Raw genomic sequence first — 11,328 nt, 5'->3', positions numbered from 1 at the left:
TCCAAAAGGCTGCCTCTGCACCATGTCACAGTCTCTCTCTACACAGAACTTCTCTCTCCACCATTCTCCCATGTCAAGGAACTCCAAGGCCCAGCATAGCTCTGAACCACCACCAGATGAGATGTCTATTGATGCAAGATCCCTTCTAATTGAGAAGAGGAGGAGAGAGGGCTTCAGACTCACCTGGTTCCCAAGGAGGATGAAGCTACAGAATTGGATGAGAGAGCAAGGAGCTGGTCTGCCTTTTATACTGGTACTTCATTGCCACAGGCCCAGAGGCACCCTTGGCAGAGGTAACAATTTTCTGACAGGTTCGTCTTGAATGCAAACCATCCCAACAAATGATATGGGCTGTGTGCTGGTTTCCTGCACTGCTGCCTTTTTACTTGCAGATCTAGGCCATGGCCATTCCGCAGTGATGATTTCTTTAGAGTGCTGGGATGAAATGTCCAAGGACTTCTAGGGCAGGAATGTATCAGTGAGGGCAGAAGACTCACTGGAAGTGCTGGATGGGTCCCCTCTGATCATCTTCATGGCTCTGCTCTGGACTCACTCTAACAGGTCTATATCTTTCCCGTGCTGGGGGCCCCAAAGCTGAACACAGCACTCCAGGTGGGGTCTCACTGAAGCAGAGATACTGAATGTTTTCTTTGCTACACTCTTTGCTTCAAGGACTTCCCCACGGGACTCCTGAACTCTGGAGGAGGAGAAAGAGTCTGGGAAGTGGAGATCTCCACCCTTGTTGAGAAGGGAGTGGTTCGGTAGCATCTGAATGGGATCAGCGCTCACAAATCCATGGGTCCTGATGTGATGCATCCATGTATGCTAAGAGAGTTGGCAGAGGTGATCACCAAACCATTCTCTATCATCTTTGAAAGGTCCTGGAGAACAGGAGAGGTGCCTGAAGATTGGAGAATAGCCATTGTCACTCCGGTCTTCAAGAAGGGCAAGAAGGAGTATCCGGGAAACTACAGGCCAGTCAGTCTCAGCTCTGTCCCTGGAAAGGTCTTGGAACAGCTTGTTCTGGATGCTATCTCCAAGCAATTGGAAGAGAAGAAGGTTATGAGGAATCACAGAATCACAGAATTGTCTAGGTTGGAAGAGACCTCAAGATCACCTAGTCCAACCTCTGACCTAACACTAACCAGTCCTCCACTAAACCATATCCCTAAGCTCTACATCTAAACGTCTTTTAAAGACCTCCAGGAATGGTGACACCACCACTTCCCTGGGCAGCCCATTCCAATGCCTAACAACCCTTTCGGTAAAGAAGTTCTTCCTAATATCCAACCTAAAACACCCCTGGTGCAACATTATCACATTCCCCCTCAATCTGTCGCCAGGCACATGGGAGAATAGACCAACCCCCGCCTCGCTACAGCCTCCTTTAAGGTACTTGTAGAGAGTGATAAGGTCACCCCTGAGCCTCCTCTTCTCCAGGCTGAACAAGCCCAGCTCCCTCAGCTGCTCCTCGTAAGACTTTTTCTCCAGACCCCTCACCAGCTTCGTTGCCCTTCTCTGGACTCGCTCGAGCACCTCCATGTCCTTCTTGTAGCAAGGGGTCCAAAACTGAACAAAGTACTGGAGGTGCAGCCTCACCAGAGCCGAGTACAGGGGGACAATCACTTCCCTAGACCTGCTGGCCACACTGATTCTTATGCAAGCCAGGATGCTGTTGGCCTTCTTGGCCCCCTGAGCACACTGCTGGCTCATATTCAGCCAACTATCAACCAATACTCCCAGGTCCTTCTCCGCCAGGCAGCTTTCCAAGCACTCATCTCCCAGCCTCTAGCTCTGCTTGGGGTTGTTGTGCCCCAGGTGCAGGACCCGGCACTTGGCCTTGTTGAACTTCATACGGTTGGCCTCAGCCCATCTGTCCAGCCTATCCAGATCCTCCTGCAGAGCCTTCCTACCCTCGAGCAGATCAACACATGCACCTAACTTGGTGTCATCTGCAGACTTACTGACGGTGCACTCAATCCCCTCATCCAGATCATCGATAAAGACATTAGAGAGGAGTGGCCCCAGTACTGAACACAGGGGAACGCCACTAGTGACTGGAATTGTCAGTGTGGATTCACCAAGGGGAAATCCTCAGGGGAGCTGGAGGCATGTGGGATCATCCTCAGCCCCTGAACAGGGAGAAGTGTCATAATGACCAGCTGCTGTGGCAGCGCAGTATTGCATGTCTGGGACAAGCTGGGTGTCCTGTAGGCTGCAAATTCTGAGACCAGGCAGGAGAAATGAAGCTGCGCTGATGAAGCTACTCTGTCTCACAAACCATGTTGAATATGGGGTTTTTACATCGTAAGGCTTGAGGAAGCTCTTCTGTCTGCTTGCAAGAGCAAGAAGGAAAGCAACCTGGAGGAAGAAAAGCTTGGCCCAGGCAGCTCCCAGCAGGGGACAGCCATGGGCCCTCTTTTCTCTGTGCTCTCAGGGAAGGCAGCACCAGCCTCAGTCGTGTCTCAGCAGGGGTCTGATCTACCCCCGGGATCATTGCCCCAATGTCTCCCTCTGGAGACATTGAACACCTCTGTAGGAATAATGCCTTCCCTCCGGTTCTTGCCTGGGAACATGCCTGGAGCTGACTGAACAGCTGCAAAATTTTAGTTTGAGAGTCAGAATGCTGCACTCGATATTGGGAAAAAAAAAAAAAAAAAAAAAAAAAGTTCCATCAAGGTAAACATTTAAAACTCATCATCTCCTGAGCATTCCGCAACCCTGTTCAGAAAAAGCTGAACTGATAAAAGTAGAGACTAAAAATACTTGGGGCAACAAATGTGGTGAAGGGCCTAGAGGGGATGACATATGAGGAGCGGCTGAGGTCACTTGGCTTGTTCAGCCTCTGGAAGAGGAGGCTGAGGGGAGATTCATCGAAGTCTACAACTTCCTCATGAGGGGGAGTGGAGAGGCAGGTGCTGACCTGTTCTCCATAATCACCAGTGATAGGACCTGTGGGAACAGTGTCAAGCTGAGACCAGAGAGATTTATTCTGGACATCAGGAAGAGGTTCTTCACCGAGAGGTTGGTCGCACACTGGAACAGGCTCCCCAGTGAAGTACTCACTGCACCAAGCCTGTCTGAATTTAAGAAATGATTGGTCTGTGCACTTAGTCACATGGCCTAAAATTTTGGGCAGACCTGTGTGGTGCCAGAAGTTGGACTTGATGATCCTTAATGGGTCCCTTCCAACTCGGGATAGTCTATGTTTCTATGATTCTGTGACTTGCTTCTAACATTTCATTTATATCTTTGTTTCTTTTGCAACACTCTGAAGCATAATATCTATTCACTTTGGTTGAAAAAAAAAAAACAAAACACTGGGTTGATGCTGATGATCTTGTATAGCAGTATTTCTGTTGCTGGCTGGAATTCTTATGAGTTGGGAGCTTCTTTTATGCAGAAAATTATTGTACTTCTTACAGCACCGTGGGACACGAAGAAATCTAGCAATGCAAAATATATATATATAATATTATTAACATTTATATTATTTATATATAATATAAATATATAAATACAATATAAATTTTTATATAATATTATAACATTAACATTTCTTTGAAACCTGAATAAATAATTTCTGCCAAATACTCCAGATTTGTCTGACCTACTTGGTTTTTGGAAACTGACACAAGAGAAAAAGTCAGGGACAAGAATAGAAAACAGAATCTGGACTGGAAAGACTGTAGTTTGTAGCTCACTTCAAGAAGGGTCATGTAGTGAAGAGTGGGTGGATGGATGCCTGGAGAAGGATGGACAGCTGTTTGTATGGCTCTCTATATGGAAGTAGAGTGTGAGGGAGAGAGGGCAGATGGCGGGAAAATGAGACATTAAGAGAGGCCATGAGAGGCAAGGAAGGGGCTTTTCGTTGATGTTTACTGCTGCTCTTAGTGCAGCATGAAACCTCAGTGTGACATCATCCCCTTCTGAAATCTTAGAGCCATGGCAAAGGAGAACAGGACCTTTGGAACTGAATACATTCTTCCGAGCTTCACAGACCATCGTGGCTGGCACATCATCCTCTTTATCATCATCTTCTCCTCATCTCTCTGAAGGCTATGGGGAATGGCCTCCCCTTTGTCACTATGGGGAGTGACCACCTGTCTGCTGGGGTTCAAGAAGCATTCAGACAATACTCTCAGACCAGTGGTTTCATTTGCAGGTAATTCTGCGTGAAGCTAGAGGAGATGGACTTGATGATCCTTGTTTGTCTGTTCTAACTTAGCATACTCTAGAGTTCTGTTATTCTATGGTTTTCAGAGACAATGAGATGCTATGTGGACAATGTCTTCTTAAAATGTTGGTCTTGTTCTCCTCAGTTAACTTATGCTACAGGCTGGGAAAGATGGAATCAACAATTTGACCTGATCTCTAGATGGATTTTTCATTTCCAAGACAAAGGTGAATCTCCAAATTGTGAGTGTGCTTCTCCAACTCAGACTTCAGCGTTAGGCAGGAGGTAATTCTGGATCAGGAGCACCTATTGATTATTGCTCTAACCCAAGCAATAGATGTGTTATGCATAGAAGGTCTGGGTCCCAGGGTGAGAGCTGGGTCTGGGGCACAGACTAAGGCCAGACCCCAGAGAGGCCTGGCTAAAGGCTCCTTCCAGTGATGGCGCTGCACCACTCAGATGGCTGGCCAGGCCAGACTGGCAAGATTAGGTAGGCCAGGCACAGGCACACACTCAGTAAAGCTGGGGCAGGGCTATGCTAGGCCTGAGCTTATGCAGAGACCCTGGGCTAGGGCTCAGGCCAGAGCTGTAAGATGTTGTTGTCCTGGACTTTGGTGGGCTTGGTTCTGATGCTTGTTGCCCTTGCGCTGCCACCTGAGCTAGCACTGCCTCCCAGAGAACCTGGCCTGCGGAGAGGTCCCCCCATCCTTACACCATGGAGCAATAGCCCATCCCCCATCCTGGTCCCTTGGCACTGGCAGCATGTACAGCCTGTGTGAAACTAAATCACCCCCACACCACAGGGCCCCAAGGTGTGCTACTGTGGGAAGGCCCTTGCCTGGATGTGGAGAGCAGTGGTGCTGCATGGAGCACAAGGACCACTTCATCTTCATGGCTCTGGGAATGATAGAGGAGCTTGGTGCCTGGGAGAAGATCCCCCAGTGCGTGCCCTGTGGTTGGGCTGGTGCGTACCCTGTGACATTCAGCGCCCATATACAGACCTTGCTGAGTACACAACCAGGTCGCATTCTCACTGCCATGTCTCAACAGAGACAGTGGGATATCTGCCCCCACATGATCTCTTTTCTGGAGCATGATGGGGTTGTACTGCCTTTGGGCCTCTGAGTTCCAGGGCCTGATGAAAGATGATCCATGCTTGGGAAAAAGAAAACAAGACAGAGAAGCCATGAGTGTTTCTGCACCGGTGCCTGTCCTGGGCCTGCCTTCATAAAAAAGGAGTTGAGTTCACAGGGCCTGGGGACTCCAGTGTGTGGCCTGATGGGACTAGTACCAGTACAAACCTGTGGATCCCCTCAGCCCTATGCATCCTGGCAACAGCTGGGCCATGCCAGACGCTGTGCTGTAGCGTGATGGGGGTGCACAGGGAAACTGTTTCTGCTCTCCATGCCCAGACATGATACCCATGATCACGTGGTGGAAGAAAGGTGAATGTGGAAGTGAGACAGAGGGCCATTGCCAAGAAAATTACCCATTCCCAGTTTCTGCAATCCTTTGAGATCATCTTTGTCTGAACCTCCATCCACAGCACAGCTCCACCCATAGCAAGACAAACACTCTTCCCCAAGGGCTGGGGCCTACAATGTCAACAGCGCTTGTCTAGGCGGAGATGCCACAAGTCAAGGACTGGTGGCCATTGGCTGTGGAGGAACTAGGGATGTCTTCCTCACCTTCAAGAGACAGTGCCTGAAAGATGAATTGCTGCAGTATGCCCCACCCTCCAGTGCCTAGAGGAATGAGGCAGTGCCCCCAGCCTATTCCCACTAAGGAATGGTTTTCTCCCTTGGCCATCAGTATCCAGATGAAAAGACCACACAGGGACACACTCAGGGTTGCTGCAAATGTTTATCAAGGCTCAGGAGGGAAAGGAGGTGACTCCAAGAGGAGGCCCCGAGATCGTAGCACAGCAGGAGCAGACAAAAATCTGTTCAGCTTTTCCAATGGCAGACTTGCAACAGGGCATCAATCTACCTGGCCCACATGGGGAGAGGGTCTACCAGGTCTCTCCAGGCTGGTTTCTGGGGGCCTCACACAAAGGAGAGGGCAAGAAAGCAAAGAAAGAAAAAGAGCGTGTAGAAAACTGGATAGGAAGACATTGGCCATGTTGTCATAGACTCCAGGCTGGCCCCTTCCTATCTATCCTTACAGGACAAGCCAGAGATGGTCAGGTCCTCTTAGAACAACAACATGAGTTCTCTTCTTCCATCCATTTTGGCCAGCAGCATGTTGTGAGTTCCTGGGGTCCTGGTCTGGGGCACTGTCTGGCATCTTTAGCAGGGGCGGCACCTGCTGCCACAGTAGCGGCTGGTAATGCAGGAGAGGTCACAGCACCCAGAGTTGATGGGGACGCCGTCACAGCTGAGGATGCTGCCAACGGCAGCAGAGGTGGAGGATCCCACAGCCGTGTTCTGCGGGAAGGAGCTGAGGATGGGGCCGGGCAGGGTCACCACCACGGGAGAGGGCTGGATGACAATGGTGGAGTTCTGGCACTGCCTGACGCAGGGCTCGTTGCAGCTGCTGGCCAGCGGGGTCGGGCCACAGGGCTGGCATGGCCGGCACTGGTCATAGCAGGACATGTCTGGTGGCAGGAGGTTCACCTGGGAGAAAGGGCAGATAGGAAGTTTAACATGGAAATGCATGAGGAGCAGCCTGCTACCACACCCTAACAGAACCAAGGCACAGGCAGTACTGTGAGCTGGAGGCTGTGCAGGGATGTGCGAGTCATTCTTGGCTGCATCCTGACAGGGCCCAAAAAGAGCCACCACAGCCAGGATACACCCTAGGCTCCAGCACAGGAGCCATCATACCGAAGGCCCAATCTTCCTCCATGACAAACCTTCTACCCCTTGACTCTCCCACAATCAGCAGTCCCAAGATTTGGCAGGGCACACAGCTGATAGCAGCTGAAAGGTCCAAGGAACTGAGTCCTCCTTTGGGAGAATGAGGGGAACAAGAAAAGGCTTCACACTCACCTGGTTCCCAACAAGAAGAAGGCCAGAGAAGTGGATGAGAGAGCACGGAGCTGGGCTGGCTTTTATAGTGGGCCTTAGCTGCCCCATGTCCAGAGGCATCCCTTGAAGCAGGGACTATTTTCTGACAAGCTGCTCTTGAATGCAAAACATCCCACCTAATGATACGGGATGTGTGTTGCCTTCCTGTGATGCTGCTTTTCATTTCCTGCTTTATGCCCTTTCCCCAAAGAAGGCAACTCCTGAGTGGCAGGTAGGGAGGCCCAAGTATTTCCAGGCAACACACGTCAGTGTGGGCAGAAGACTCAGCTCACATGCTGGAAGAGTCCAGTAAAGGCAAATGTTGTCATTCTGGGTGACTCCCTAGGGACTCTCTGGGGCCCTTTTGATTACAGGTGACCCAGCTCCTGCCTGTGACCCTACCCCTGCTGACACTGCCCTCAGGGAAAACCTGCTGGCCTGTTTTGCCTCCTCCTGCTCTGACCCAGGGGTGTCTGTAAAGGGGGAGAGGTTGTGCAGGGCCCTTTCTGGATCACAAAAGAAAGGCCCAACAGGTCAGTGGCTGTTTTAGTTAGAAGGAATAACAAGATGAATGTACACAGAAAGGAAAACTTTCATAAGCAGGTGATCCTGCCTTCTACCAGCATCGGACAGAGCCGGCTGGGTTTTCCCAAGACACACACTGCAGATCCTGTCCATAGAGAATTCCTTCTTCACTCCCATAACTTGATGCCTTTAATTTTTTGCTTCAAAAAAAAAAAAAGAATAAAATCATACACCATCTCCTTACATGATGCAAGCTTATTTCTGTCATGACACCCACCAGTGATCAGTCGGGGCACTCCAGCACTTTCCTTACCACTGCTACTCAGGCTAACAAATGGGCTTCTCAGGCCTTAAGTTCAAGGCCCAAGAAAGCTGACATTGTTTTGTCAAGAGCCCTGGCTCCCGTGCCTTCTGCAAGGCTCCCAGTCCATCTCCCCTCTCTATCTCTTCAAACCATGTGCTTTGCTCAGATGCTGTCCAGAATCTTTGCTGCACACTGAGTCACGATCATGCACATGTTCCTCCCTTGTGGGTACTTGCCTGTATTGGGGCTATGTGGGACAGACTCAACATTCCCCACAGCAGCCCCTAGAGTACTGTGCTCTGCACTTGGAACTAGAACGGCATTGTCATCACACCAACATTGGGGCTATAGTGGGGCAGTGCTGGCACAACATCAAGACTCTCTCCAAGCCCCCCAAAGCCAGCAGGTATGCACGTGGGCGTGAATTTGGGAGGGGACATTACCAGGGCACCTGACCTAAACCAACCAAAGGGATATTCTATACTGAATGATATCACGCTCAGCAGTGAAGATGTGAAAGGGGAAGGAAAAACAGGGGTGGGCATACTGAGTCAGTGCTTTCAAAGACTTCAACGAACATCACTTGCTGATAGGAAGTGGAGTATAATTTTCTCTCAGTTTGTTTCCAAACAACCTTCGCTCTTTAGTTTTATAATTATTCTTCCTTTTTCATTTAATTATATTATCCCTATCTACACTTGTAAGCCCTTTAGCTTAAATCACATTCTCTTAATACATCTTGCTTTCAGCAGATTGTGTGAGAGAGCTGTGTGGTGGATGTTTAGTTGGCAAGAAGAGAGCAAGAAGGAACCTGAGAACAGCTGAACAATCACAGAACAAAAACAGCCCAGAAGTGCCCACTGCACACATGCTGAAATGCGGCCTTCTGTATCTGAAGCCCTCTTTCTCCTGACCCTAAGATGTCCAGTTTCAGTCCCCAACAAGGATGGGCCCACAACAGTTTGGATCCTTTCTTTAACTCTGTACCACAGGATTCAGAGTGTAAGAGCATGGCGGCAGTCACCCCTCCCTGCATTTCCATGCCAGGACACAGCTGCACTCCCCATGGCTAGAGTGTTCAAAAGGATGGCATTAGCTTTATGTACAAGGAGAAAGGCTGAGAAATTCTGCCCTATTTGTGCATGCCCAGCCCTGCGTGGATCTGCTGCTAGTGCGGTGTCAGTGGTGTGTGGGGTGGGACAGAGGTCCCCCATGGGGAGACCAATGCCACACGTATGTTTGTGACTCATGGGCCTGGTGCTGAGTCATGCAGGGCCTGAAAACTTGGGCAGAAGTGGTACTGAACCAGAGGAACATGGGTCCTTGTGTTGCTGTGCTGTGGGAGGAAGGAAAGACCCCGTGGGTGCAACACAGAAAGCCAAACAGACATGTGTATTGTCTACTCCCACTTCACAGGAGGATGCAAAGGAAACAGAGCTGGACTCGAGATGAAGCATACTTAGTCTGGGGCTAATGCATGCAAGTTGAGAAATGGGTAGTTTTGGTTAGATACATGGAAGAAATATTCACCCTGAAGGCGATGAAGTCCTAGAGCAGATTGCCAAAGAGATGCTATTGGAGCTCCATCCTCAGAAGAGTTCAGACTTTGCCTGGACTTGATCCTTAGCAACCTGATCTGATGAGACCCGCTCTGAAAACAGGGTTGGACTACGTGCGTGCTGGAGGTGCAGCCTGTGATCCTCTGGAGGGTTTCTCAGATGACCTCTCATTAGGACTGCTCAGGAAACATGGGGCAACATGCACAGTCATCGCATCTCAGCCTTGGAGGGATGCTGTTGACTGTTTCTGTTAATTCCCGGGGTGACCGTTGATCACATACCGATATCATTCATGACATCAAAAGCGGGCGGAGGGAACAGCACTCATGCACACTGCTGCTGATGTCAAAAGATGCATTAATTCATGGGTGCACTCACAGACACTCCTGGATGCATCCTGAAGTATATTTGGGCAGACACAAAGATAGGTGTGCACACAGTGAAGAAAGCAAATACTGCCCTCCTGAACTCCAGGGTTCTGATTTTACATTTTACTCTATCTGAAGGAACATCCTGGCTTGCTGAGGCCCTGCTGTGTTTTACCTCCAGAAGATATCGAGTGGTGGAAGGCAAGGAATCCTGAGCAGCAACTCTATCTCCTTCCCACAGGAGTGAGGGGAAAGTCTAGAGAGAGGTTTCTTTTGTTGCTGCTGGGTTTGTCTGAGAGCTGAGAGCTGCTGCTCTTCATCCTGGACTCATATATCTACCTCTTGCTCCAGACTGGGAATACACTCGTGATGGCGGTGCCCAACACGCCCTTGCATCCTTCCGTGTCGTTTGTCTTTGGAAACATCCCATTCACTGACATGTGCTATGTCTTGGTCAGGATGCCTCTTTTTCTTTTAGATGCTTTCTCATCAGATAGGACAATTTACTTTTCCAGCTGTGTGGTCTGGTGATTAAAGAGCCAAATGGATGTCCCTTGTGGCCCATCATTGTAAATGCATGTGACCCACTGAACTCACATCCTTTTTCCTGCTGACTCCTCGCTCCTTGCCCTATGGAACAGATTGTCCTGCTCCCCTCTGGGCTTGTGCCATCCAACACCCCAATGGAGCCCCGTTCTTCTTGCAAATGCTAGGTTATCCCACCAGAACAGGACACAGTCAGAAAACCTGGGCTGCTGCGTAGCATGATTCCTCCCTTCTTTCTGGAAATGTGGAAGAGAAATCAAAGTGTTTCTCCTCCCACAGGAAATAGGAACATCTCTATGGAGCAGATGACCCCAGGGTAGAAAGAACAAGCTCAGTGGGGAAGACTGCCCTGACATCAGCAATGGCCCAGCAGTGCGTGTGCAGAAGAGAAGGCAGATGTAGCTGGGGAGGTGAGGACCCCACTGGGAGAGTAGATGAGAGCAGCCCCTGCACATGATGTGCCTCCCAGAATTCCCAGGACCCCTGACTGTGGCAATCCTCAGTGGTTGCTGCAGCTGGAGGAGGGAGAAACCCCAGGGAGCATTTGGGGCACAGTCAGACCAGAATATATCTTGTCACTGAAGCTGCCCTTGTTCCCCCAGCAGAGTCATTTCCGGCAGCTCTGTTCTCTTGAGTCTGGGAGGTGCTTTTCTGACTCTCTCTCCCACAGCAAACAGGAGGGTCGGTCTCAGCATGCACCGTGGGTATCTTGTCCTCATTGCCTTCCTGGGGCAACTGCCGGGTAAGTGCTGGCTATTAATCAAGACATAAATCTTCTTTTCCTTGGAAGCCATCGTCAGCATTACCACATTTATGTGGGGAACAGCTTTTGAATCACAGG

The 11,328-nt window shown here is 49.9% G+C and overlaps 1 protein-coding gene across 1 annotated transcript; it reads right to left on the bottom strand.

Moving 5' to 3' along the window:
* Positions 1–6,026: 6,026 nt before the first annotated feature.
* Positions 6,027–7,312, bottom strand: LOC137844643 (feather keratin Cos2-3-like). The gene is made up of 2 exons (XM_068661122.1): positions 7,162–7,312; positions 6,027–6,792 (listed from the first exon to the last, which is right to left on the bottom strand). The coding sequence occupies exons 1-2, from the start codon at positions 7,264–7,266 to the stop codon at positions 6,466–6,468; spliced, it is 432 nt and encodes a 143-aa protein (XP_068517223.1). The 5' UTR covers positions 7,267–7,312; the 3' UTR covers positions 6,027–6,465.
* Between the last annotated feature and the right edge of the window lie 4,016 nt (positions 7,313–11,328).

This window comes from Anas acuta, chromosome 25 (assembly GCF_963932015.1).
Source record: "Anas acuta chromosome 25, bAnaAcu1.1, whole genome shotgun sequence".
In the NCBI taxonomy this organism is placed as follows: domain Eukaryota; kingdom Metazoa; phylum Chordata; class Aves; order Anseriformes; family Anatidae; genus Anas; species Anas acuta.
The sequence above is the reverse complement of the archived record's forward strand: the minus strand, read 5'-3'. Positions and strand labels throughout refer to the sequence as shown.